The 25,496-nt window shown below is 42.4% G+C and overlaps 1 protein-coding gene across 1 annotated transcript in view; it reads left to right on the plus strand.

Annotated features, from left to right (window-relative positions):
- Positions 1-25,496, plus strand: part of ANTXR1 (ANTXR cell adhesion molecule 1) — a 258,189-nt gene that overhangs the window by 121,137 nt on the left and 111,556 nt on the right. The window contains exons 11-12 of the mRNA XM_019970429.2: positions 297-366; positions 1,863-1,941. Of these exons, the coding sequence (XP_019825988.1) occupies positions 297-366; positions 1,863-1,941 (149 nt within the window). The remainder of the gene's footprint in view (positions 1-296; positions 367-1,862; positions 1,942-25,496) is intronic.

A 25,496-nucleotide genomic window follows, 5' to 3' on the forward strand; every position in this document is an offset into this window, starting at 1 on the left:
TTGAAGCTCCCAAGGATCACTCTCATACCTTCTCATTTCCCCTCGGTTGTGCCTGGTCTGTGGTAAAAGCTCACTCTGTGTGCTCACTGAGACTCAGTTGGATATACAGGTTAGAAAGCATTCAGGCAGAAGAGCTTGCGTTCACTCTAATGGATTTTACAACTCAAGTTTATATTTCAAAACATCATGGCTTTTCTAGTGTCTTTTAGGACTTGGTTGATGGTCTGCAGGAGGCACCGAATATGAAATTATCAACTTGCCTCACTCCTCTTAATCCAATGACTTCCTTTTTACAGATGAGAAGCCCTTCACTGTGGAAGATACTTATTTGCTGTGTCCAGCACCTATCTTAAAGGAAGTTGGCATGTAAGTTTCCACCAGCAACTAAACCCCACAGCCAGGGAAGTGAGAGGAGGTGGGGGCGGACAAAAGGAGAAGAGTCTCTCTTCGCTGTCATTATGGAACCTTTCTCTAGACTCCTCCAGATAATGATGGTGGTGCTATGAGTGCAGTGAGCTAGGCACTGCATCAGTGTTTCACAGAGGGGACCTTGATTCTCCCAAGATCCACTGTAGCCTGCCAGGCTCCTCTGTCCATGGGATTCTCCACACAAGAGTACTGGAGTGGGTTGCTATTCCCTTCTCCAGGGGACCTTCCCCAAACGGGTCAAACCAGGGTCTCCTGCATTGCAAGTAGATTCCTTACCCTCTGAGCCATCAGGGAAGCCCAGTGAACCATCGCAATCTTACAGATGTGCAGTCTGTAGCAGAGAGAATTTAAGTAGCTTGTCGAGGTCACATAGTGAGTGGAAGAGTATGAATTCAAAACAAGGTCTGTCTGGCTTCATCACAACTACATTTCTAGAAAGCTCTCAGGCTGCCCAAAGCGCTGTCGTAAGGAAACTCAGAAAAGAAGCTCAGCAAGGCTAAGTGATCCACAGCTGATTCAGGACCCTACAGTCAGACCCTCTGAGGCCATGTTCAGTGTTCCTCCGTGTCTTCACCCACACTGCCCAAGCCTCTGTGAACTAATTTACGGAGAAAATCTCACAGTGATGCATTTGTGATAAGTGCTAGTGAGATGAGATCAAAATATTCAAGAGAAGGAAGAGAATTAGCATCCTAAGCAAGAAAAGAAATATGCAGGGAAACAGACAAGCAGTGTTGGTGAGAGAAAGAAACTAACCTCTCTGTAAACACATCTCTAACAGACTGAAGACAGAATGGTAGCTTTAAGGAAAAATGCTACACTTGTTCATCTGAATTCTGCTTTCAATCGTTTGTTCAAATCACAAAGCCTCCAAATCTAGTTGCCTGACATCAGCTCATGATGCCACTGATTCCACAAACTAGCCCTGTGTCCATGCTGCAGAAGGCAAGCTTGTGTCTCAACGAGCATCTTCTAGATGGGAGGAAATAGAAGGCAGGTTAGCTCATGTGCTGCTGTACCTTTCTGTGTTGGCTGGGTGGTAACAAACCATCACCATCAGAATCTCATCACTGAGACTCCAGATAACAATTGTACAGTTTCTAGCTTAACCAGTTCATCCCCCGCTGATTTGGACCGTTTGTTAAGACTACCTCTTCCTACCTACTACAGTGTGGCAAGTAAATTAAACGGGAGCAGCCTCTGCCCATTCAATTCTATTTGCCATGATGTAAGAAAGGCTGGATACACTGCCTTGCTGCACCAGCTGGGTATATCCTGACATCTCTCTAGGGTGTTAGAGATGGATGGGCCCTGGAGAGCATCCTCCGCGTTTTACAAAGGAGCCAGCTCAGAGGGTGGTTTAGAACGGAGCCCCCGGGGCCCTGTGTGTCTGCACGCCATGCTGAGTATCCCTGGTCCCCGTGTCGTTGCAGGAAAGCCGCACTTCAGGTCAGCATGAACGACGGCCTCTCCTTCATCTCCAGTTCTGTCATCATCACCACCACACACTGCGTAAGTCCCTGCCTTTCCCTTGACCGAGAACATCACTGTCATCCTCATCTCCCTGGCGAGTTTTTTCCAGTTCTGCATTCTGTTAACTGAGCTTTGACTCTGGCACTGCGAGGCCAGCCTTTGGCCACCTCAGGGGCTGTACACATGTCAGGAGTGTATCAGGAAGGCCTGTGCCTCCCAGGTTCCCCGTTTCTGTTACTAAAAGTGAGACCTGGACACACTGGCATGACCAGACGGTACGATGGGGCCAGGGCCTGTGCAGTATGGAGTGGGGATGCCTAGATGGACTGGGTTTAAGAGAAAATGCACAGAAGGAAATGGCACAGTATATACAGAAAACCCATCTTAGGGAGTTTTTCCTCTAAAAGGAAGCAGGGGGGAGGTGGGTGGTGCGTGGTGCAGTAGCTGAAGGAAGAGGTGGAGTAAAAAGAGAGGCTTTTATTTAGAATTGGAAAAGTTGCCACTTGTTAATATGCTTGTGAAAATAATCCAGGGGAAAATGGAAAATTCATGAAGTGGGAGAGAAGGGGAAGGGACCTTGGCCCATAGGGGTAGTGAGGCAGAGGGCAGACTGTATCCTCTGCCAGCTCCTCCGATGCCCCATCTCTGGGTCCTTCATGGAAGGTAGTATTCATTTCTGGCTACCATGAGATCACCTGGAAAGCTTTTTAAAAATATGGCTTCCCTGACCAACTGGGACAAAGTCTGTGCAGCGGGCCCCAGCTTTGGTGGGTTCAGAGCCCCCTTGGGAGTTCTCTTGTGCAACTATGGCTGGGAACCCCTGGGTTTATGAGGTTGCTCCCACTGTCAGTGTCTTGGAGCTCAGCCCGTCAGAGAGCAGTCAGGGCTTTGTTAGCTCATATACAGACCTCAGCTCCTAATACGAACATTTCCAAAAGGATCTTTGTTGAATATTCAGTTTCTATTCTACCAAATGCACTTTTCCCATGAGATTGCTCTGCATGCTAAGTCACTTCAGTTGTGTCTGACTCTTTGCGACCCTATGGACTGTGGCCCACCAGGCTCCTCTATCCTTGGGGACATGCCCTCCTCCAGGGGATCTTCCCAAGCCAGGGACTGAACCTGTGCCTCTTATGTCTCCTGCATTGGCAGGCAAATTGGAGACTTCTTTACCACTAGCACCACCTGGGAAGATCACTCTAGAGACTAGCATTTTGTGACCTGCTGGCCAACTTAGATAGGTACCTTAGTTACTTTCCAGCTGGCCTTTGGAGGGCATGTCGTTAGAATCCCTCAGTGATTGGGGTTTGTGTCCTTAACACTATCCAGGTGGATGAGGGAGAGCAGTCAGGCCCTGGAGCTGGACAAGATAAACATGAATTGTTTCCTGGAGGAGCAGGAGGCCAGGCCTCACAAGGGACGATGCACCCAGCTTCCTCAGTTGTCCCTCCTCCACCTCTCCCCCCACACATATACAGTCCATCCTATGTTAGGAGCCACTCAGCTTTCTTGACAGCTGGGTAAACCAATGCAGTGGGTACAGACAACGGAAAAGTTCCACTTGACCAAAGTAAGAGCCTAGCGTCATCACAGAGACGTGTCAGACTTGTCACCCCTGAGCGATGTTTGTGTCTCAGTCACACCTCAGTGGAACCTCAAATCTGGAGACCAAATCTGAAAGCTGGATGCGGGAGCAGTGACATGTCTCCAAGCATGCCCTGCCCGATTCTTTCAGAAACTGACCCTGTTGGAAACTGCCAACCTGCAGGAAATGATTAAAATACCCCAAATCTAACAACGCCATTCCAGATTCCTCCCCGTTTTGGAATGACCCAACAGTTTGGGCCTGTGTTTCTCATTATGTCTGACCGGACCAGAGAAACAGCCATGTCCTGAGTCGCGAGGGCAGGGAGGTGGGAAGGGGAAATATCTCGGGACCAAGCCTGTGGGGTGGCAGGGGCAGGACGATAAACTCAAGTCCTGGGCCTCTAAGCCAAGAAGAGATGGTGTCCTCACTGACATAACCCAAAAGGAAAAGAACTCCCAGTCAAGTCACTCTAGTATCGCCCCCTCCCTTACATTTCCCATCTCCTTAATCTGAGTGCAAATCACTAAGTTTTCTGTTCAACTAACCCTTGATCACCATCACCTCATAACATCTGCATTATTCGCCTTTCACTTGAGAAGGCTGCATATCTATGACAAAGTTATAAGGACCCTAAGATTTTAGATCCAGGTCCATTCACTCATTTATTCAACAAATATTCACTGATCACGCACAATGTGCCAGATGGGCACTGCCTGGGGTGCTCAGGATACGTTAGAAGACACAAAGGACAAAAATCTCTTATCTCACAGGGATGCAGGGGAGAAAGCAGACAGCGAACAATAGACATAACAAATGAATCACACTCTATGTTAGAAGTGATATAAGCTCTAGAAAAAAAAAAAAAAAAAAAGCCAAGGGAATTCCATGATGATCCAGAGGTTAGGAGTCCATGCTTTCACTGCTATGGGCCTGGGTTCAATCCCTGGTGGAGGAACTAAGATCACACAACCCATACCACCAGAAGTAAAACAAAGAAAAGAATAGAACCAAGTAAGGGAATTTGGTACTGCGTGAGTGAGTGAGTACAAATTTTAAATAGAGATACATTGAGAAGTGGCGTTTGAATAGAGACTCTGAAGTTAACTGTGAGGGAGAATTTGCGAACGGTGAGCCCCACTGCTCAGAGCCCATCACCAGGGGCAGCTGGTATATTCAAGGAAGAAAGAGGGCTGGTGATTAGTCACAAGGAGAGAGTGAGGCAAGCAGTAGGCAGTGAGGGTATGGGATGGAGAGTGGAGGGTCTTGTGAGAACTTCGGCTTTTGCAGAGGTGCAACGCAACCTGGCTTGCGTTTGAAAGTTCACTCTGGCTGCTGGAATGGCCAATAGGAAGACAAGGATAGAAGGACCTTGACTGGTTAGGAGGGTTATGGCAATATTTCAGGCACAAGTGATGATGGCAACTTGACTCAGGTGGGAACAATGGTGACGAGAGAAGAGATCATAGTCAGATATGTTCTGAAGGCAAAGCTAGCATATTTCCCAAATCGTTAGACATACGGCTTGAGAGGAGAGGAATCAAGAATGGCCCCAAGGTGCAGCCACTATGGAGAACAGTATGGGGGATCCATAAAAAAACTAAAAATAGAGTTGCCATAAGATCCATCAATCCCACTCCTGGGCATATATCTAATTCAAAGGAAATATGCATTGCAATGTTAATAGCAATACCGTTTTGCAATAGCCAGGACATGGAAGCAACCTAAATTTCCATTGACAGATGAATAAATAAATAAGATGTAATTTACATATATACAATGGAATATTAATCAGCCATGAAAAAAAATGAAATAATGCTATTGGCAGCAACAAGGACGGACCTATCGTTGTACTAGGTGAAGATTGTCATACTAAGTGAAGTAAGTAGAGGAAAACAAAGTACCATATGCTACCACTTATACGTGGAATCTAAAATATGATACAAAGAAACTTCACATAGAAAACAAACTTATGGTTCCCAAAGGGGAAAAGGGATGGGCAAGAGATAAATCAGGAGTTTGGGATTAGCAGATACAAAATGCCATATATCCAATAAATACTATATATTTAATAGATATATAACAAGGTCCTACTGTGTAGCACACAGAACTGAATTCCATATCCTATAATAAACCATAATGGAAAGAATATGAAAAAGAGTCTATATACTCATATATAAATATAACTGAATCACTGTGCTGTACACCAGAAACTAACACAACATTATAAATTAACTATACTTAAGTAAATAATTAAAAAAAAAAAAAAAAAGAATGGTCCCAAGGGCTTTGGCCAAGGAGTAGCCCTCAGTTGACAGGAAGAAGGCTAAAGCCAGAGAGGATCTGAGGCAGAGGAGGAATCACATCAGTTTTTTGTCCACTAGTCCCGTGGCCTATGACTGAGTTATTTAGCCTCTAGGTACCTCAACTTCCTAATCTGTAAAATTAGAATAATAATAATTTGCATCCCTTCGCAGTATGGTGAGTATTAAATGAAATGATTATGTAAAGGGCTTGGTAGAAGGGCTGGCCTGTAGTAAGTGTTCAATAAATGTTAGTTGTTATTATAGTGGAAGCTTAGTCAAAATGATGGACCTAATTGGAGATTCTTCCCAAGGAGTTGCTCCTCACTTCAGAGTCCCAGTGTAACAAAATAACTCTTTCGACACAACATGTAGTCCTGTGAGAACATGTTTGTCGCTTGATCAACCCAAGTGATTGCAAGGGGGCAGACAAATTGGCCAAAATCATCCAGAGAAGAGGACCTATAGTGAAATATTCAACCCCAGTCCCCAACAGGTCCTGTAGAAGCTCAAATTAAAAGGACTAAAGCCATCACTGGACAAATAGAGATGCAAGAGGAGTGGGTGGTCCTCCAGAATATGAAGGTCTTGGACTTCCCTTTGTTTCTTGGGCAGCTGGTTTGGAGGACAAGGTTTTTAGATCAAAAATGATCCCTTGGGTCTGAGTAAAGGGTTAGTCTTGTCAGTGCCAGTTGCAGCCTGCCCAGTCCATCCCCTGGAACCAAAAATAATTTTAAAATATGTAGTTGAACCTGTTCTTTTCTCGCTTTATTTGGTGCCCATTTGGACAACCATGTCACAAGTTTTCAAGATCTGCAATGAATAACTATTGCCTCTGCCAGGAGCAGAAATTCCATGAAGTTTTACAGGAAAGACATTTTTCCATCCAAGAACTAAAAGATTCCTATACAAATGGTAAACTTTGTTGAGCTCCATGACTATAGAAAATGGTCAAAGATCCAAAGCTCTCTCTTCCCAGCATATTTGAATACATCCCATCTCTAAGAGTCTTCACCAGCCTCCTTTTTTTTCCCCAGCTCTAGAAATAGGTTGAGAAAAATCACCAAAATGTACTGCTCTAAGGGAAATAGCAAAAAGCAATTTGTCATTTTGATAACAATGCAAGCAAATTTAGGACCTTACCAGAACTTTTTATGAAAGATTGTCTTCTTTTATGTAAATAACCTTAAAATTGTATAATTTTCCACCTGAAGTGTACAAAAACCAGAGAATCATCCAACAAGTATTTCTCAAATTCTTCCTGTGTCTCTGGTGCTCCATTTACATTTTGCAAGTCGCTGTCCTTAAGGAACTTAAAATCCATTTTGAGACGTGAATCCAACAAACTCATAAAAGAGTATGTAATAAAGAACAAGGTTGTGGGAGCCAGGTGTATAAATGCTGTAGGATTTCAGAGTAGAGAAAAAGGGGAGAATCCACGAAGAGTCATGAGGGCTTCATAAAGGAGACAAAACCCAAGTGGTGGTTTGAAAAATGATAACAACAGGTGAGAAGTGGAAAGTGACCTTCTGCTAAAGTGAAACCAACCTGAGCAGGACTGAATACGGCCATAAGCATAGTTTGTTCATGGTCCCTCCCAGGAAACATGACTTTTTTTTTTCCCTCTTATTTTGTATCAATATCTTGGGCCTTCTAATTGAGGTCCATCTCTCAGGTTGCCAATTACTTTCCTAGGATGTGCACTCCACACCCTTGGTCACCTGGTGATCAGCAGTGAGACCCAGCTGATGCTCTTCCCTATTAACTATTAGGATTTGATTAGTGTTGGTTTCCAGGTTGGAGAATCACAATCTTTGAAGAGGAGACCTAAAGTTAGACATAAAAGTCTAAAATCAACACTAACTCAGTGGACACCCTCTCTTTCCTCCTAATTTATATGATCAATAGCCTGGCTACAGTGGTGTGAATGTGAGCATGCTCAGTCACTCAGTCGTGTCTGACTCTTTGCAACCCCATGGACTATAGTCCACCAGGCTCCTCTGTCCATGGAATTTTCCACGCAAGAATACTGGAGTAGGTTGCCATACCCTCTTCCTCCAGATCTTCCTGATCCAGGGATCAAACCCACGTCTCCTGTGTCTCCTGCATTGCAGGCTGATCCTTTACCCACTGAGCCACCAGGGAAGCCCCACAGTGACAAGGCTGAGTAAATCTGAGAGGACTCATGTCAGTTCCTATTCAGAGAAAATTTTTGAATTAAAATAAAAATGCAACAGACTTAACCCTAAGGCATCAAAACCAGAACAAATGCTCTATGATTACAGCATAATGGAAGAATTAAGAATAATATTGAGTCAAAAATCCTAATTTCAGGTTCTAGCCCTTCCATTTCCTGCAGTGATCTTGGGCAAGTTAATCTGAGCCTGTCTCAGTGTCTGTCTTGTTGTAAAGTTTAAAAAGTGACAGCTGTGTGTTAGTTCCTTGATATTCCCTCTCCTTGCCGAGTAAAAGTCTAAGGGACTATCTCATTAAAAGATTTGCTGTTCATTATTTATAAACAGCCTATTTTCCCCTGATTAAGAAGTATGCTTCCTTCTGAGTCCATGATAAGCCTGTTCCAACAGGCTGGGAAAGACTGAAGATGTTGCCTGCATAATAACGAGGGAAAGCAGCACCAGTAAATTAGATCTGGTGATAAGTCAAACTGGGTTAAGCTGCAGTTTCTTCAATATTTTTTGTATAGTTGATTTATAATATTGTGCAAGTGTCAAGTGTACAGCAAAGTGATTCAGTTTTACATATATATATATAATTTTTCAAATTCTTTTCCATTATAGGTTGCTGCAAGATATGGAATATAGTACCCTGGGCTATACAGTAAATCTTGTTGTTTATCTACTTTATACATAGTGGTGTGTTCTGTTAATGTTCACTATTTTTGAAAAAAAAAGTTTTCTCAGTAAATGAATCATGGAGACTATTTAGAAGAATGAGTCAAAACAAGTATTAACTAAATTTGATGTGTCATTACCACATAGAAGATTTCTAGTATTATAATTTAAAATATGCTATCACACCCAGCATGTCTGGAAGCGTCTTATCACAGGAGGTACCATTTCACACAGATGAGAACTGCAAGCTCAGAATTTTCTGACAGCCTAGATCCTCCAGCGTGCCCTGAGATAGCCACAACTCACTGGGGTTTGGAGCACATTTGACTTCTATATGGATGAACATAGTACCAATTTGTTTCCCAAGGGTTTTTAAATGATTTTATTCTTCAGATTTTCCTGAATTGAGACAGTTCTTTTCCCAAACTAATGGGATTTTTCCCAGAAAAAGAGTGAGAAAAAATGTGTGTGTGTGCTATCAAGATCAAGATTCAGGGCAGGCTCTGGCACATGAGGATCTACAGCACAAAGCAGACAAAACCATTGCGACTGATACAGAATCTAAGTAACTACATTTGCTAAGTCCAAGGAACACAAAGATAATGCATGGGAAACAGACAAGTACTGCAAAGATTTGCAATTTGACATAAGTGCTTTAATTGAGAAATGAACAATGCCCAGTGATATGGTGAAATGGAGTGTCTGGGGAGTCAAAGAAGGATTGATTCACAAGAAAGATGATAAATTTGCTCAGGGTATGGCCTGGGTGAAGGTGTGTTTGAGGCCCATGTGGCTGTGGTTAGTTGGGATAGGATGTTAGGAGAGAAGATAGAGATAACTGGGACCAGTTGGAGAAGCCTTCCTTAGTTGGAGTTTTTCTCTAGTGTTTACTTTAAGTATAATACAGAATGCTGTTTTGATGTTGAATGCCAATATCTCCTCATTTAGGAAATAAACATTTTTCATCTTCAAAAAAAGAATCTAGAGGAAAGCAGTGTCATAGGAAAACTGTCATGGCCTGAGTTTGCCTTGGAGTACCAGAAACCAAGGGCCCTTGTGGCTCTGCTAGTAAAGAATCTGACTCCTATGCAGGAGACCTGGGTTTGATCCCTGGTTTGGGAGGATCCCCTGGAGAAGGGAAAGGCTACCCACTCCAGTATTCTGGCCTGGAGAATTCCATGGACTATATAGTCCATGAGGTCACAAAGGGTCAGACACAACTGAGCGACTTTCACTTTCACCAGAAACCAAGGCGATGGTAACTTAAATAACCTGGATGCTGCCAGTGAAGGCTGGGGTTGCACAGGCAGCCTTGGTTAGGGCTAGCTCAGAAGACAGTGTGCTGGAGCCATAGAAGAATGCTCCAGTGGCTGCAGCAAAGCGAGGCTTCAGATGGAGGTCAGGGGGCATCTTCCAACCTTGTCTGCAGAGTTCTATTCTTAGCAACTTCCTGGGTTCATTTTGTAAGTGAGTTCAATTCTGTTACTAATTGCTTTGAAATAACTTAGGAAAATAAAAATCCAGCCCAGCTTTGTAGTTGTATAACTATCTAGGTAAACAGACAGTTGGCGTGACTGCCCTTGCCAAAATTTCTTGAATTTCACCAGCCTGGTAGGGAATGAATCCAGAACCTTGTGCTGAGTGGCAATCTCGCCTTCCAACTTAATAAAAAACTAATGCTCACTCTTCAGAAAAAGTAGAAATCAGAGAAGTCATTTTTCTTCTATTTCTTTTCCAAGGTAAACAAAACAGTCCATTAATCAAAATAGGTAGCTATCTTTGAAGTAGCTAATTCATACCAGCAGCTATAAGCATGTGGGCCTCTTCATTAAGTAAAGTAGTTTAGAGAAGCAGTTGCTGATGGTGAACAGAGCCAAAGACTGGGACTGGCATGTATGAAATAGTACTATGGTCCAAGTGTTAGGGTCTCAGAGAAGCGCGTAGCCTGTCTTTGCCCTCCAGAACATACAAACTAGTTATCAAGGCAGAATACATACTCCAAGAGGTAAATGCTGTATTTGGTGGTATAAAAGGTAAATATTATATTTGGGGGTGCAAAAGACAAATACCACAGGATATCCAGAAATTCTTTGTCTATTCTAAAGACTTGTGAGCCTCCACCCAGGCCTGTGGATAAGTAAGTTGACACAAGCACTGCACACTTTGGGGAGAGTCCATTTAATGGTCCTAGCGGGTTACCAGGTTCTAACTGTAACCCGAATTCTCAATTACTTAAGAAGGCATTCATGACTTCCTGCAAAAGGGAGCTGGACAAATTCCAGAAATTCAAGAATAACATGTAGACGGCTCACGATGTACTGAGCTCAGAGTGTCTTTTTCCCAACAAGACCCTCCCCAGTTTTTATTTCTCCCCAATTGTATTTCTCAGTTACAGGAAAAAACTCATGGAGAAGACAAGTCCCTTCCAAACAACCAGTGGAGAAGGGCAGGACCAAGCCCCACACTCCAGTTTTGCTTATAGATTCTTCACCCTGACATCATTCCACTGCCTGTACAGCTCACTCCCGTGTGCACCTTTCTCCCATCTTTCTCCTTATCCATTTAGCCCCCATGTCTTCACAGAGGGTGAAGAATTCCTATCCTGGAAGAATAAGGGGTGTCAGGGTTGGAGGGGAAATAGGAGACTGACATTGCAGAGTGTTTGAATGACAAAAGATGGAGTCTGGGTGATGGGAAACCATTCAAAGAAAGAACAAGGCAATATTTTTGGAAGATTAATTCAGCATTTGTTTATTCCAAGTCTTTTAGCAAAATATTATTTGTCTGGATGTCCCTGATTTATAATTTGGTCATTTGGAAAGGAACAGGCTCCAGTTTAGTGTTCCATTATTTAGGTGAAAGAAACTTTGTTCCAAGAATGACCAATCCACAACCCTAGGGCTACAAGTGATTCATTAGTGTCTCATAATCAGCCCCTGAAAAAGGATGGCTGTTACTTTCTTATTGCTGTAATTATAGGTGATATGTCCTGTGAAAGATGTGGCTTAGCAAAGTACGAAGGAAAGACTTAGTTGAGGAAGAAAAGTAGGAACCATCATGGACTTTGGGATCAGATCAGTGTGGCTAAAATCCCAGGCCTTAAACAGCTGGCAGTGGTCCTAGTACAGAATAGATACCCAATGTTAGTTTCCTTAGGCTGATGTTATAGGTTCTCTAAGAATCAGTGCAGTGACAGTCTCTGACTTCTGATTGAATTAACAGGAGAATGGTATCTGAGCCTAAGGAAGTTGATAGAACCTTTCAACTTGCTGAAGGAACATCTTTCAAGTATCATATTAAATAGTAAGGACACTACAAAGGAGAACCTCAAAAAACTGAATATGTGAAAAAAGATTACCAAGTATGATAAATCATTTAGAATAATCTATAGAATTGAGACCGAAGATATAAAGATTTGATAGACATTTTCAATATTTCAAGGGCTGGGCTCTCCTGAGGTACAACTGCTTTTATTGTGTATATCTAAGGAGTAGAATGGGGCTTCCCTGGTGGTTCAGATGATAAAGAATCTGCCTACATTGTGGGAGACCCAGGTTCAATTCTTGAGTTGAGAGGATCCCCTAGAGGAGGGTATGGCAACCCACTCCAGTATTCTTGCCTGGAAAATGCCATGGACAGAGGAGCCTGGCAGGCTACAGTCCATGAGTTTACAAAGAGTGGAGTAGAATAGGCTGATGGATAGTTTGTGGCTCAGTTTTGTAAAAGGTCTTTCTGATTGGGTGCTCCGTACCGGTGGGAGTCAACTCCCTGTTGTGGTTATATTCAAGTCCAGGCAACTTGATAAATTGGCAGAATTATGTAAAGGCCATTCATGCATCAGATAGGCAACTGGACTAGAAAAACTTTCAGACTTCTTCCAATGTTGAAAGTGAAATTCTAGAACTAAAAGTGATCTAGTGAAAGAGTAAGGCAAATACTATCAGTCCTAAATGGTGTAACAAATGAGCTTGGCTTTTATATTTTGAAAATAAAGGAAAGCCTTTTGTTGGTGACACTGGAGATAAGTTTCTCTTAGTGTGGTTCAAACTAGCCAACCTTCGCCTGATACAAGTGAGATTATATTTCAGACTAAAGTGAGCTTAAAGCTCCTCCCAAGAAAAATTTGTTTTCAAATAACTTCAAACACACCATCTCATTTACAAACAATTAATACACTAGTCACAAATCACTCTCATCTATTTATTATCTGGCCTTAGGAGAGACATATATAATTCAAGGTGTGTTTTGTTTTGTTTTGTTTTTTTACAATATCCTAGTATTTATTACTATTATTTTAACAAGATGAGCTATGGTTTCTTGTACTGTCATTAGAAAGGCTGAAAGACCACAGGAATATCAGAATGCCAAACTCAGATGTCAGATGTTGTTTATGAACTGAAATAAAAATAGTTTGGCGGCATCTCTATTTTGATAACCCTTGTATACATAAGAATCTTTTCAAATATGTTTTGGAGGATTGTGCTGATTTGTTTTTCTTGGATGTTTGAGGAATTGACTTTCAGTATTTTTATCTCAAGGCATTTTAAAGAATGTTTGCCCTAAGTTTGAAATTTCCTTGTTTTGAGAGTAAATGAGAAAAAAAAAAAAAAAGGATTTTTCTGAATCTATACTTGAGGAAATTCAGATAAGCACATAGCAAGAAGGTAATATTTATTTTTAGAAATAAAAATTCCAAATACTAATCCATAACCAAGATAAATATATAAAGAACCAAACCCAGCAGTTGAAAAACACAGACTGATATATTGTGTTTAAAATATATTCTGCTTTATTTTATTTATAATAAAGCATGCATTCAACAAAATAAAAGGGCACAAAGGTTAAAAATAAAAGTATGAGAAAAATTATGTCAAGGGAATACCAAAATAAAGTTAATATAGCTATATTAAACTTTTTAGCTAAAAATCTTTATTGATAAAAAGAGGACCATTACATAATGTTAAAAGGAACCATTAACCTAGGAAGTATAATTCTAACCTGTACTTCATGACATATCCTCAACATATATGAGGAAAAAGCTGACCAGATTACAAAGAGAAATTGATAAATCCACCATCACAATAGGACATTTTAAAACAGTTCTCTCAGTAATTAATAGGTCAAGCAGCCAAAGGAATCAGTTGAGTTCAGTTCAGTCACTCAGTCATATCCAACTCTTTGTGACCCCATGGACTGCAGCATGCCAGGCCTCCCTGTCCATCACCAACTCCTGGAACTTGCTCAAACTCATGTCCATCAAGTTGATGATCCCATCCAACCATCTCATCCTCTGTTGTCCCCTTCTCCTCCTGCCTTCAATCTTTCCCAGCATCAGGGTCTTTTCCAGTGAGTCAGTTCTTCACATCAGGTGGCCAAAGTAATGGAGTTTCAGCTTCAGCATCAGTCCTTCCAGTAATTTCCTTTAGGATTGACAGGTTTGATCTCCTTACGTTGTCTTCTCTAACAGCACAGTTAAGAAGCATCGATTCTTGGGCTCTCAGCTTTCTCTATGGTCCAGCTCTCACATCCATATGTGACTACTGGGAAAACCATGCTTTGACTAAACGGACCTTTGTCAGCAAAGTAATGACTCTGCTTTTTAATATGCTGTCTAGGTTGGTCATAGCTTTTCTTCCAAGGAGCAAGCGTCTTTTAATTTCATGGCTGCAGTCACCATCTGCAGTGATTTAGGAGCCCAAGAAAATAAAGTCTGTCACTGTTTCCATTGTTTTCCCATCTATTTGCCGTGAAGGGATGGGACCAGATGCCATGATCTTCATTTTTTAAATGTTAAATTTTAAGCCAGCTTTTTCACTCTCCTCTTTCACTTTCATCAAGAGGCTCTTCAGTTCCTCTTCACTTTCTGCCATAAGGATGGTATCATCTGCATATCTGAGGTTATTGATATTTCTCCCAGCAATCTTGATTCCAGCTTGTGCTTCGTTCAGCCCATCATTTCGCATGATGTACTGCTGCCAAGTCGCTTCAGTCATGTCCGACTCTGTGCGACCCCATGGACTGCAGCCTACCAGGCTTCTCCATCCATGGGATTCTCCAGGCAAGAACACTGGAGTGGGTTGCCATTTCCTTCTCCAATGCATGAAAGTTGAAAGTGAAAGTGAAGTCACTCAGTCGTGTCTGACTCTTAGCGACCCCATGGACTGCAGCCTACCAGGCTCCTCCATCCATGGGATTTTTCTGGGCAACAGTACTGGAGTGGGGTGCCATTGCCTTCTCTCGATGTACTCTGCATATAAGTTAAATAAGCAGGGTGACGATATACAGCCTTGACGTACTCCTTTCCCAATTTGGAATCAGTCTGTTGTTCCATGTCCGGTTCTAACTGTTGCTTCTTGACCTGTGTACAGATTTCTCAGGAGGCAGGTAAGGTAGTCTGGTATTCCGATCTCTTGAAGAATTTCCCACAGTTTGTTGTGATCTACACAGTCAAAGGCTTTGACATAGATGTTTTTCTGGAATTCTCTTGCTTTTTCTATGATCCAACGGATGTTGGTAATTTGATCTCTGGTTCCTCTGCCTTTTCTAAATCCACCTTGAACATCTGGAAGTTCACGATTCACGTACTGTTGAAGCCTGGCTTGGAGAATTTTAAGCATTACTTTGCTAGCGTGGGAGATGAATGTCATTGTGCAGTAGTTTGAACATTCTTTGGCATTGCCCTTGTTTGGGATTGGAATGAAAGCTAACCTTTTCCAGTCCTGTGGCCACTGCTGAGTTTTCCAAATTTGCTGGCATATTGAGTGAAGCACTTTCACAGCATCATCTTCCAGGATTTGAGATAGCTCAACTGGAATTCCACCACCTCCACTAGCTTTGTTCATAGTGGTGCTTCCTAAGGCCCACTTGACTTTACATTCCAGGATGTCTGGCTCTAGGTGAGTTTTCACACCATTGTGGTTATCTGGATCATGAGGATCTTTTTTGTACAATTCTTCTGTGTATCCTTGCCACCTCTTCTTAATGTCTTCTGCTTCTGTTAGGTCCATACCATTTCTATCCTTTATTGTGCCCATCTTTGCATGAAATGTTCCCTTGGTATCTCTAATTTTCTTGAAGAGATCTCTAGTCTTTCCAATTCGATTGTTTTCCTCTGTTTCTTTGCAAAAAGAATAAATACCTGAAAAAATTATTTAAATCATGCAGTTAAACATGATCTAGTGGACACACCGTAATGCTACAGCAAAATGTTTCAAATAGGATCCAAAATTTGGGGGTTGCATAAAATGAGGGCTATACAGTTATAAGATTAATGAAAAACACCATTATTCCATACATTTTAAGAAACATATCTCTGAAATTGGAAAATTTCAGAGATTAATGTATCATAATCTCATAGTGTTTTTCCCTAATGGCTCATAAAATAATGAGTCATCCTACAATGGATGCATCTTAAGTTCATTAAAATATTTCCCAGCAGTCTGTGCTGTACCCAAAGTAAAGATGATGAAATATATGCTGAGCAAAACTTATTTTTCACTCTCCCCCAATCACCCCTACCAAGAGTGGAAATGAGAACTCTATCCTTTCGCCTCTGGAGAGTGGGGGCCAGGCAGAGGGAAGGAGCTGATCACCAACCACCTTACAGCCAAATCCATGACATCTTCATAGTGCTGCTGCAGGGCTTATGGTGTATAGGAAAATCTCATGTGCTTGCAGTTTCAAATAAACCATTTAAATCTTTTATAAGTCAAATTAAAATCATAATGGAAATTAGAAAATAAAGTAGTCGATTATAAAGATTCATCATACCAAAACTTGTGGAATACAGCTAAAGTGAGTCTTAGACGGAAATGTGTATCCTTAAATATCTATGCGAGAAAAGAAGAAAGTCATAAGTTGATTAGCCAAGCGTTGAGCTCAAACCATTACAGAGAAACAATGGAGTAAGCCCCTCCAAAAATAGAACAAAAACAATAAAGTAAGAGAATAGAAAACAAAATAGAGAGAAAACAGAGTTGTGGCTGCTGCTGCCAAGTCGCATCAGTTGTGTCCAACTCTGTGTGACCCCATAGACGGCAGCCCACCAGGCTCCTCCGTCCCTGGGAGCCTCCAGGCAAGAATATTGGAGTGAGTTGCCATTTCCTTCTCCAGTGCTTGAAAGTGAAACTTGAAAGTGAAGTCGCTCAGTCGTGTCTGACTCCTCGAGACCCCGTGGACTGTAGCCCACCAGGCTCCACCATCCATGGGATTTCCCAGGCAAGCGTACTGGAGTGGGTTGCCATTGCCTTCTCCCAGAGTTGTGGGGAAGGGAGGTAAAAGAATAAACATGTATTCAAAGAACTGTGTTCTCATCGGTCAGTTCTGGATGAAAAGTGTTAGTTGCTCAGTCACGTCTGACTCTTTGCAATCCCATGGACTATAGCTCGCCAGACTCCTCTGTCCATGGAATTCTCCAGGCAGGAATACTGGAGTAGGCAGCCATTCCCTTCTCCAGGGGATTGTCCTGACCCAGGGATCTAACCCAGTTCTCCTGCATTGCAGGCAGATTCTTTACCATCTGAGCCACCAGAGAAGCCCCCAGTTCTGGTTGGGGGACACACAAACTCCCTTCTGTCACAGGTTCAGGCTGTGCTACAATGAGATCATTTACTGAGGGAACAAAGAAAACATACGCCAGTTGAGCTCATCCCTCACTCCCTTCATGGGGTCGCAAAGAGTCGAACACGTCTGAGTGACTGAACTGAACTAAACTGGACTCACTCCTTTCGAGGTCTTTCCTCCTATGGAAGCCTTTGTACACAAAATGAATGTTATAAAGTGTTGTGTAGTGTTTACATTTTATTCTCCACCATTCTTTTCTAAGTTCTTTCTTTTTTTTAAATGTGGACCATTTTTAAAGTCTTTATTGAATTTGTTACAATATTGCTTCTGTTTTATGTTTTGGTTTTTTGGCTGCGATTGGCCAAGAGGTGTGCAGAATCTTAGCTCCCCAACCAGGGATTGAACCCATACCCCCTGCATTGGAAGGCAAAGTCTTAACCACTGGACTGTCAGGAAAATCCCTTACTCTCTGCCATTCTTATCAGGAACTAAAATTTTCCATGTTACTGTGAAACCCTTGATATCTGTGGCTGTTTGCCCGTAGGGATGTCTTCTGATCACTGTTTTTTGAAGTTTATGGTTCTGCTTTTTCTAGCCTCTCACTTCCTGGTCTTCTATTTTAGATCCCCTCCCCCCTCTCTTTTCTGATTTGACAGAAGCTTCCGGGTGCTCAGATATCAAACAACCAAGCTTCTTTGAATATAAAATAAGAATCCCCAGTCTCTGAATAGGAACCTGAGAGAGAGTATATTCCTTAAGTACACAAGTTTTAGTGAATGTCCAGTGTGTGCATTTACGTGTGCTCTTGGGTCATTGAGGCTATTCCAAAAGATTGAGTCTTTTAGGTTGAGCATTCTGAATTAGCAAATCCAGATGGGAGAGGCACAATTGTAGGAAGAAGTGCACAATTTAAAGAGGATCCAAAAAGTGTGTGTTTGTGGAGAGAAAGAGAAAAGAGGGGTGGAGGGAATGGGGCAGGAAGAGAGGGAGGACAGATTCATAGTTGGGGAAATATGACCAAATCACAGAGAAAGCCTCTGAGCATTTCTCTCTGCCAGCACTAAAATAATGCCAACTCTTTAAATGGTCCCAAATTGGCAAAAACCAGTAGATTAGGCTATCCCAGAACTAGAGGAGACAGCAGCCAGACCCAGGCTACATTGTCCTGGCTAGGAGTTTACGGTCACAATGCACCAAATCACAAATTGCCACAGGGTCTTTACATTATATCTTCTGACCAGGATGTTGTGATTTACATTATCTGTACCCCCAAAGAGCAAACAGACTCTTTCCTCTGCTCCCCACAGAATGACAAAGTCCCACCAGGGTACCTGAGCGCCCTTCCTTTTGCAAATCAACCAGCTTCTCACCTATTCTTTAGGGCACCAAGGAAATTTAAAGTTCAGTGATTTAATTTATAGCTCTCCAGAAGAAGAGTCTGTGCCACAAGTAATTCATAACTAGCATTCCTTTGCTGTAACCGTGGTTCCTAGAACAGATGTTAGTTTAGCCAGTGTCCAAAGCAGTGGGCTTAATATTTTGTTTCATTTACTTAATAAATTAGAAAGCACTTGAATAAGTGACAACTAAAATATTTCTGATTTCCTTTTATATACCATCCAGCAGCAGGAAAACTGCTTCATCTGCAGGCCAAGAAAATGAAAAAGGTGCGGCTAAGGCACTTTTGTTTTATCTGCATTGCCCAAATCCTTCGACTTAGAAAAGGTAGCTCAAGGCTTTTGAGACTGTATGTAAAAGGTGCAAACCCGTCAGAGTAAATATCTAACAAAGCTTCTTCACAGTAGAGTCTGACATGGCAACCTCAGTTGGCCTTTAGCTGCTGGCTTTAAAATTTGTGAATGCAAATTTTGGATCCCTGACAGATTAAAAAAAAAATGTTTGATGATGATCCCATATTTCTATCTCATATTTCCTCACTCTAAATAATGTCCATCCTTACTCAGTGCCTTTGATCAAATTTCACTTTTCTTCTGGAATGCCCTCTCCTCCTTTCCACCTACCCAAATTTCACCATGGCTACAGGGCCTGCCAAGTGCTGCCTGGACCTGCCCCAGGTTGCCTCACTGATCTCCTCCTGCTGTGAGCTCAAGCACTGTGGGTTATAGCATCATTTAGAGATTAACTGCACATAATGTGTGCTGCTCTTTGAGTAAGCTCTGTGAGTCAGTCCTGACTTTCTCACTGGACGGTGATAACATCTTCCAAGCTTGTAGGCTGACTTTGTTCATCTTTCTATGTCTCCCACTGCTGAACATATGTTAACTATTCAATAGAAAATTATCTGTTGGTTTCCTGATACTATTTGCAGTTTTGTTGTTATTTTGTCGCTCAGTCATGTCCAACTCTTTGTGACCCCGTGGACTGTAACACCTCAGGATCCTCTGTCCCTGGGATTTTCCAGGCAAGAATACTGGAGTGGGTTGCGATTTCCTTCTCCAGGGGATCTTCTCAACCAGGAATCGAACCCACATCTCCTGCATTCTAGGCAGATTCTTTACCACTGAGCCACCCAGGAAGCCCTATTATGCAGTTTAGAGACATTGTCTTAAGGACTAGATCATCATGGTCACCAGTAGTAAGCATCTGTCTCTCGACAATGGCTGCAAATCATAAACATGGCTTCTACCTTTCCAAGTTCATAGTCTAAAGCAATAGCTAACAGTATAGTGAAGATATGCTTATGGACAATAGATAATAATGATGCTGACTAACATATGAAGTATGATCACTAAGACCAATTGAGCATATGCATTAACATTAAATAAATAGTTACATTAAAGGCAAATAGACAAGTCTCTGTAGCTAATGGAATAAAAAGTGGAAATGAGAAATTAGTCTCTCTCTTCCACCATCAGTAGTTGACCATTACTTTTTCTGTAATCCTATTTCAACAGCCCACTGACAGGAATTAAGGCATTCTGAGTACTTAGGAGCTACATCTTGTCTGCATTATTCTCTAAAAACTGGTTCTGACTAGCAAGCTCTGTGAATTTTATGGAAAGGAAAGTGAATGAATCCAACATCTACTTATTATCACCCTCACCATTGCGAGTGAAGATCAAGGTGATGCTGGAAAATCTTGACAGTGTCCTTCCATGATAAGGACCTCAAAGCTTGAGTTTTAGGAGTGTGGCATTAATCTTCCCCTTCTCATTGCATTATAACGGTGGCTTGTCTGAGGCCTTTTGGTATTATTTGTATAAGGCAAAAAGTAATAAGATGTATAGCAAACTAGAATTGACACATCCAAATTATTACTGCTTCTTCAAAATATTTACCTTGGAAAGCCGTATGCTTAACAAGACTCAAAATTTCAGCTATCTTCTGCACTCCTGCTGTGAGACTGGCATGACTCTGAAGGCACAGTATTTGAATACCCCCAGTCAAAGAATTAGGAAGACATCATCATCATTTGATATCAAAACAACTCCAAAAGTTGTGGGAACCAGGTCTGGTGAATGTTGGGTGATCAAACTGGGAAACTCACTGATAAAAAGCAACACGTAGCTTATAAGATAACAGATTTTCTTTTTGTGGCCTATAAATTAGCTTCAGAAAGACTTCCAAAGGAGGTATTTCAGAATTGCTTTGAGCATGGGCTGAATCACTGGAGAGTCTCCAGCATCCAGAGTCACTAGTTTGGAGGGAATTAGATTCCTCTCTGGGAGTTCTACTATGTTCAATACACGAACAGCCTCATTACTTTATAGTCATGCTTTTTACAGAGTCCCACAGGAGCCAAGGTAATTCTCACCTAGTATTTTTCCTGTACTGCCCAGTTTATGGGTTAAGGAATCCAGTATCTTCGGTGCTTATCAATTTTATCACCATTTTAGCACAGATTACCTCTAGCCTGGATTACCTCTCAGGTAGCAAGAATAAATCATCATATTTGATAGTGTTTTACCCTTATTAATGTTTGATTGATTTTAATGGAAGCTAGTAAATTTACTGGAGAAGGCAATGGCACCCCACTCCAGTACTCTTGCCTGGAAAATCCCATGGGCGGAAGAGCCTGGTGGGCTGCAGTCCATGGGGTCGCACAGAGTCGGACACGACTGAGCGACTTCACTTTCACTTTTCACTTTCATGCATTGGAGAAGGAAATGGCAACCCACTCCAGTGTTCTTGCCTGGAGAATCCCAGGGACGGAGGAGACTGTTGGGCTGCCATCTATGGGGTTGCACAGAGTCGGACACGACTGAAGTGACTTAGCAGCAGCAGCAGTAAATTTACTGTTGGAACACTCACTTGGGTTTTCCTTTGCTTGACATTGCAATGGCAACCTGAAGGCCTGTGGTTTCCCACTATGTAACCTGGGACCACCCATCAACACCACAGCCCAGTCATAGTTGTAAGAGACTGTTCACAGGAATCAAATTTATTCACCTGAGCCAAGTCTGGGCACATCACCAGGAACACAGCTTGGGCATAGAAGCAAGGGGGAGAATGGAAAGGAAAGTCACATTTTTTTGAAGGATGGCTGTGTGCCAGGATCTTTACATACCTTATCCTATGTCATATCGAATCAATCCTGGGAAGTAGGAATTAGTGCAATTTCATACACGTTGAGAAAAGGAAGTTTAAGAGAGGCTGGGTTAGTTACCTAAAGTCTATGTATTAATAAGTGAAAGAATTAGCACTTTAAATTTTACTGAGTCCAAAGCACAAGCTCTTTGCAATAAGATTGATGAGCTGTTTCTAGCAACAGGACCATGGAGGGGAGGTGAGCAACCTGGGGCAACACTGGCAACTGTGCCATTTCGGCTACCCACTAGCCGTGGAAGATCTTGGTCTACCAAATCTTTATTTCCCTCAATCTAATAAATACCTGAGTGACAAGTCCTTTTAGTTTGAAACATTATATTACATCTCAGTCACAAAGATAAGTAAAGTCAGACTTATGTCCTCCAGGGTCTTATAGTTCAGTGAGAGACAAGCACATAATGATATAATATCTAAAATACACAGAAGATACTGAGATAGAGATATAAGATGAGAGCCCAGACTTGGAGTTGAGTGGTAGCACTTACTTATCTGTGTTCCCCTCTCAATTACAAGGTCAGTGTTTACAAAGACCATATCCATCTTTTATGCCAGTGCTTGTAGAGGGCCTGGCATAGAGTAGGTATTCAATAAATATGTACGGTATGAATGAATTGGGTGGTGCCTTAGCTAAGACTGGTTGGGAAGTAGCTCAGATGGTAAAGCATCTGCCTACAATGCAGGAGACCCAGGTTCAATCCCTGGGTCGGGAAGATCCTCTGGAGAAGGAAATGGCAACCCACTCCAGTACTCTTGCCTGGAAAATCCCATGGACAGAGGAGCGTCATAGGCTACAGTCCATGGGGTTGCAAAGAGTCGGACACAACTAAGCAACGTCACTCATTCACTTAGCTAAGACTTGAAAGATGAAAAACAGTTGCCCAAGGAATGAAGGAAGAAAGGGTGTTTCAGGGAGAAGACCATGAGAGAAACAGTGAGCTGGTGTACAGGGAACTACATGTGGTTGAGTTTCGTCAAAGCCCAAAGTTTAAGGAGGGAGGTGGTGAGGGAGGAGGTTGGAGAAAAGAGAGGCCTAGTTGTGAAGGGCCTTGAGCTAAGGACTCTTGGACTGAGGGACTCATAAATGGATTCTGTGGGTTTGATGGACCCCTCTGAAAATATGATCAAAATTAGTGAGCTTGTTTATAAATTTGAATGTGTCCTTTTCTGAGGAAAGGGCTGTATCACTTTCATCAAATTCTCCAATATTAAGAACCCTTGACCGTGAAGAGCTGTTAAAGATTCATGGGCGGCAGAGCTATTATAACATGTTAGGTCAATAACTCTAGATGCAGTGGTGGAGGATGGAATTTGGGTAGCAAGTCTGGTGGTGGACAAACCAGTGAAGATATAACTATAAGTGGCCAAAAAAAAAAAGATTCTAAATCTAATCAAGTGTTGAAGAAGGAGTAGATAAGGCCAGATTCAGGAAGTATTTAGCTGGTCAAAGGAATAGGTGTACTTATAGGAGGGTGTGAACTTGGGGAGGGGGGAGAGGAAGAAAGAGAAAACTGAGATGGACTTCCGGATTTCCAACTTGGATTGATAGGCGGTACGTGTATGCTAAGTCACCTGTCGTGGCCGACTCTTTGCAATTCCATGAACTATATAGCCTGACAGGCTCCTTTGTCTATGGGATTCTCCAGACAAGTATACTGGAGTGGGTAACCATTCCCTTCTCCAGGGGATCTTCCTGACCCAGGGATCAAACCCAGGTCTCCACGTCTCCTGCATTGCCAGGCGGGTTCCATATCGCTACACCACCTGGGAAGTACTTAGTACTTATCATTGAATGAGAAGAGAATGAGCTGGTTTGAAAAAGGAAACAGTGAGCTCAGTTTGAATTGTTGAGTTTGCAGTGCAGTGCCAGTAGAACCTACCAGACAGTGGAATGACCCTGACCATGACCCTGAAGCATGAGGAGAGATCTAGGCTAGAGATAAAGAGTTAAGTCATCAGTATCTAGATAAGAGTTTAAACTGTGAAAGGAAGGGAGACAGCCCGTGGCCAGTTTTACAGAAAGAAAAACAGCAAGGGACCAAGAATGCATCCATGGGTTGTACAACATGGTAAGCAAACTGAATGCCACCGAATTGGACACCTACAAATGGTTTAAGTGGCATATGCTGTGTGTATATTTATTTTACCATGCTTTTTAAAATGAGAAAAAAGTAGGCACTTCAGGTATAGCTTAGGGGACTCTACTCACTGCTCTGTGGTGATCTAAATGGGAAGGAAATTCAAAAAAAGAGGGGATATATGTATGTGTATCGCAGATTCACTTTGCTCTACAGCAGAAACTAACACAAAATTGTAAAGCAACTATACTCCAATAAAAATTAATTTTTAAAAAGTATATACCTTGCTTTAAAAAAAAAAAGATCCATGCCGCCTGCTGATATTTAAGGGACTGCATACAAGGAAAAGCCCATGAGGAGGTGGGCAAGGAGTAATCTGAGATGAGAGGTGGGAAGCTGAAGAGAGCCACCACAGATGCCAGGGCAACAGAATTCCAATAAAATGCAGGGCGGGATGGGCAGTGAATTAGATAACGGCTAAAGTTACTTCCAGAAATAACAGTCAGGAATATATAAGCTCTGGGAGAGAGAGAGTGAAAGAGAGAGAATTTTGGTCTCAGGGCTTGCCCATCCAGAACTTCTCAGCAGTAATAAAATGACTTAAATTTCATCTTTCAAAATAAAACTTGCCCATACTCTGCCAGTTTTGTCTGGGCAGGAAACAGAGCTCATACCAGCTGCTGAGGATGATTTGAAATTCCACTTCAGAGCCCTGGAATGTGACACCTCCCAAGTGGCAGCCTCTGCCTAGGGAGGGATGGAGGGAGGGAAGCTGCCTGGAGCGGGAGCGTGGGGGTACAGCAGGGGGTACAGAGCCCTTTGGCCTCCTTGGAGAAGCTGACACTCCCGCCCGACTTGTCCACCATGTCCCTGGCCCCTTTGTGTCTGCACGTCTCCCTCTCCGCCAGATGGCCTCTTTATTGTTTACAACAAGCGAGTTGCCATGAGATCTCAAGGTCACGAACCAGAACTGCCCCTGGCCGAAGGGCTTCTTTCCCTTGAGTGTTTTCAGACAGCGCTTCAAAGACAGCCGAGCTCAACACCAGGGATAGAGGGATGGAGCCAAAGATGGAGGCAGGAGAGGAAGAGGGACCACTGGGTAGCCACACCCCATAGCAAACACGCCTAGTCGTGTCCTGGAGTGCCCTGTGGCATCATCATTTCCCGGCTGAATCCAGGGAAGCAGCCTCTCCAGCTTTTAAAAAGATCTAATGGATCATCAGCTGTTTTCCTGTCATACTTTTGGCAGAGTTTGGCTGATAGCCTACAATGTGGCAGAATAAACCTGCTAATTTATTCTTCAGGTTGAATGTTTAAAAGACAGTCTCATCTAACCAGGTGAAATAATCATTATCTTCGGTAACTCAGTGATAATGCTCAGGATCTGTAAAACCTAGCCTAGATCCTAAAACTGCAGCAAACCCACCACCCATCAGGGAGGGCTCTCCATACTGCTTTATTGATAATTCCTGTACACTCTTGTCAACATGTAATTGTTACAATTTACCAGGGCCCTTCCTAAAAAGTGAAAGCGTTAGTCACTCAGTCCTGTCTGACTCTTTAGGACCCCATGGACTCTAGCCCCCCCAGGCTCCTCTGTCCCTGGGATTCTCCAGCTAAGACTACTAGAGTGAGTAGCTATTCCCTT

Source organism: Bos indicus, chromosome 11, assembly GCF_029378745.1.
Source record: "Bos indicus isolate NIAB-ARS_2022 breed Sahiwal x Tharparkar chromosome 11, NIAB-ARS_B.indTharparkar_mat_pri_1.0, whole genome shotgun sequence".
NCBI classification, from domain to species: domain Eukaryota; kingdom Metazoa; phylum Chordata; class Mammalia; order Artiodactyla; family Bovidae; genus Bos; species Bos indicus.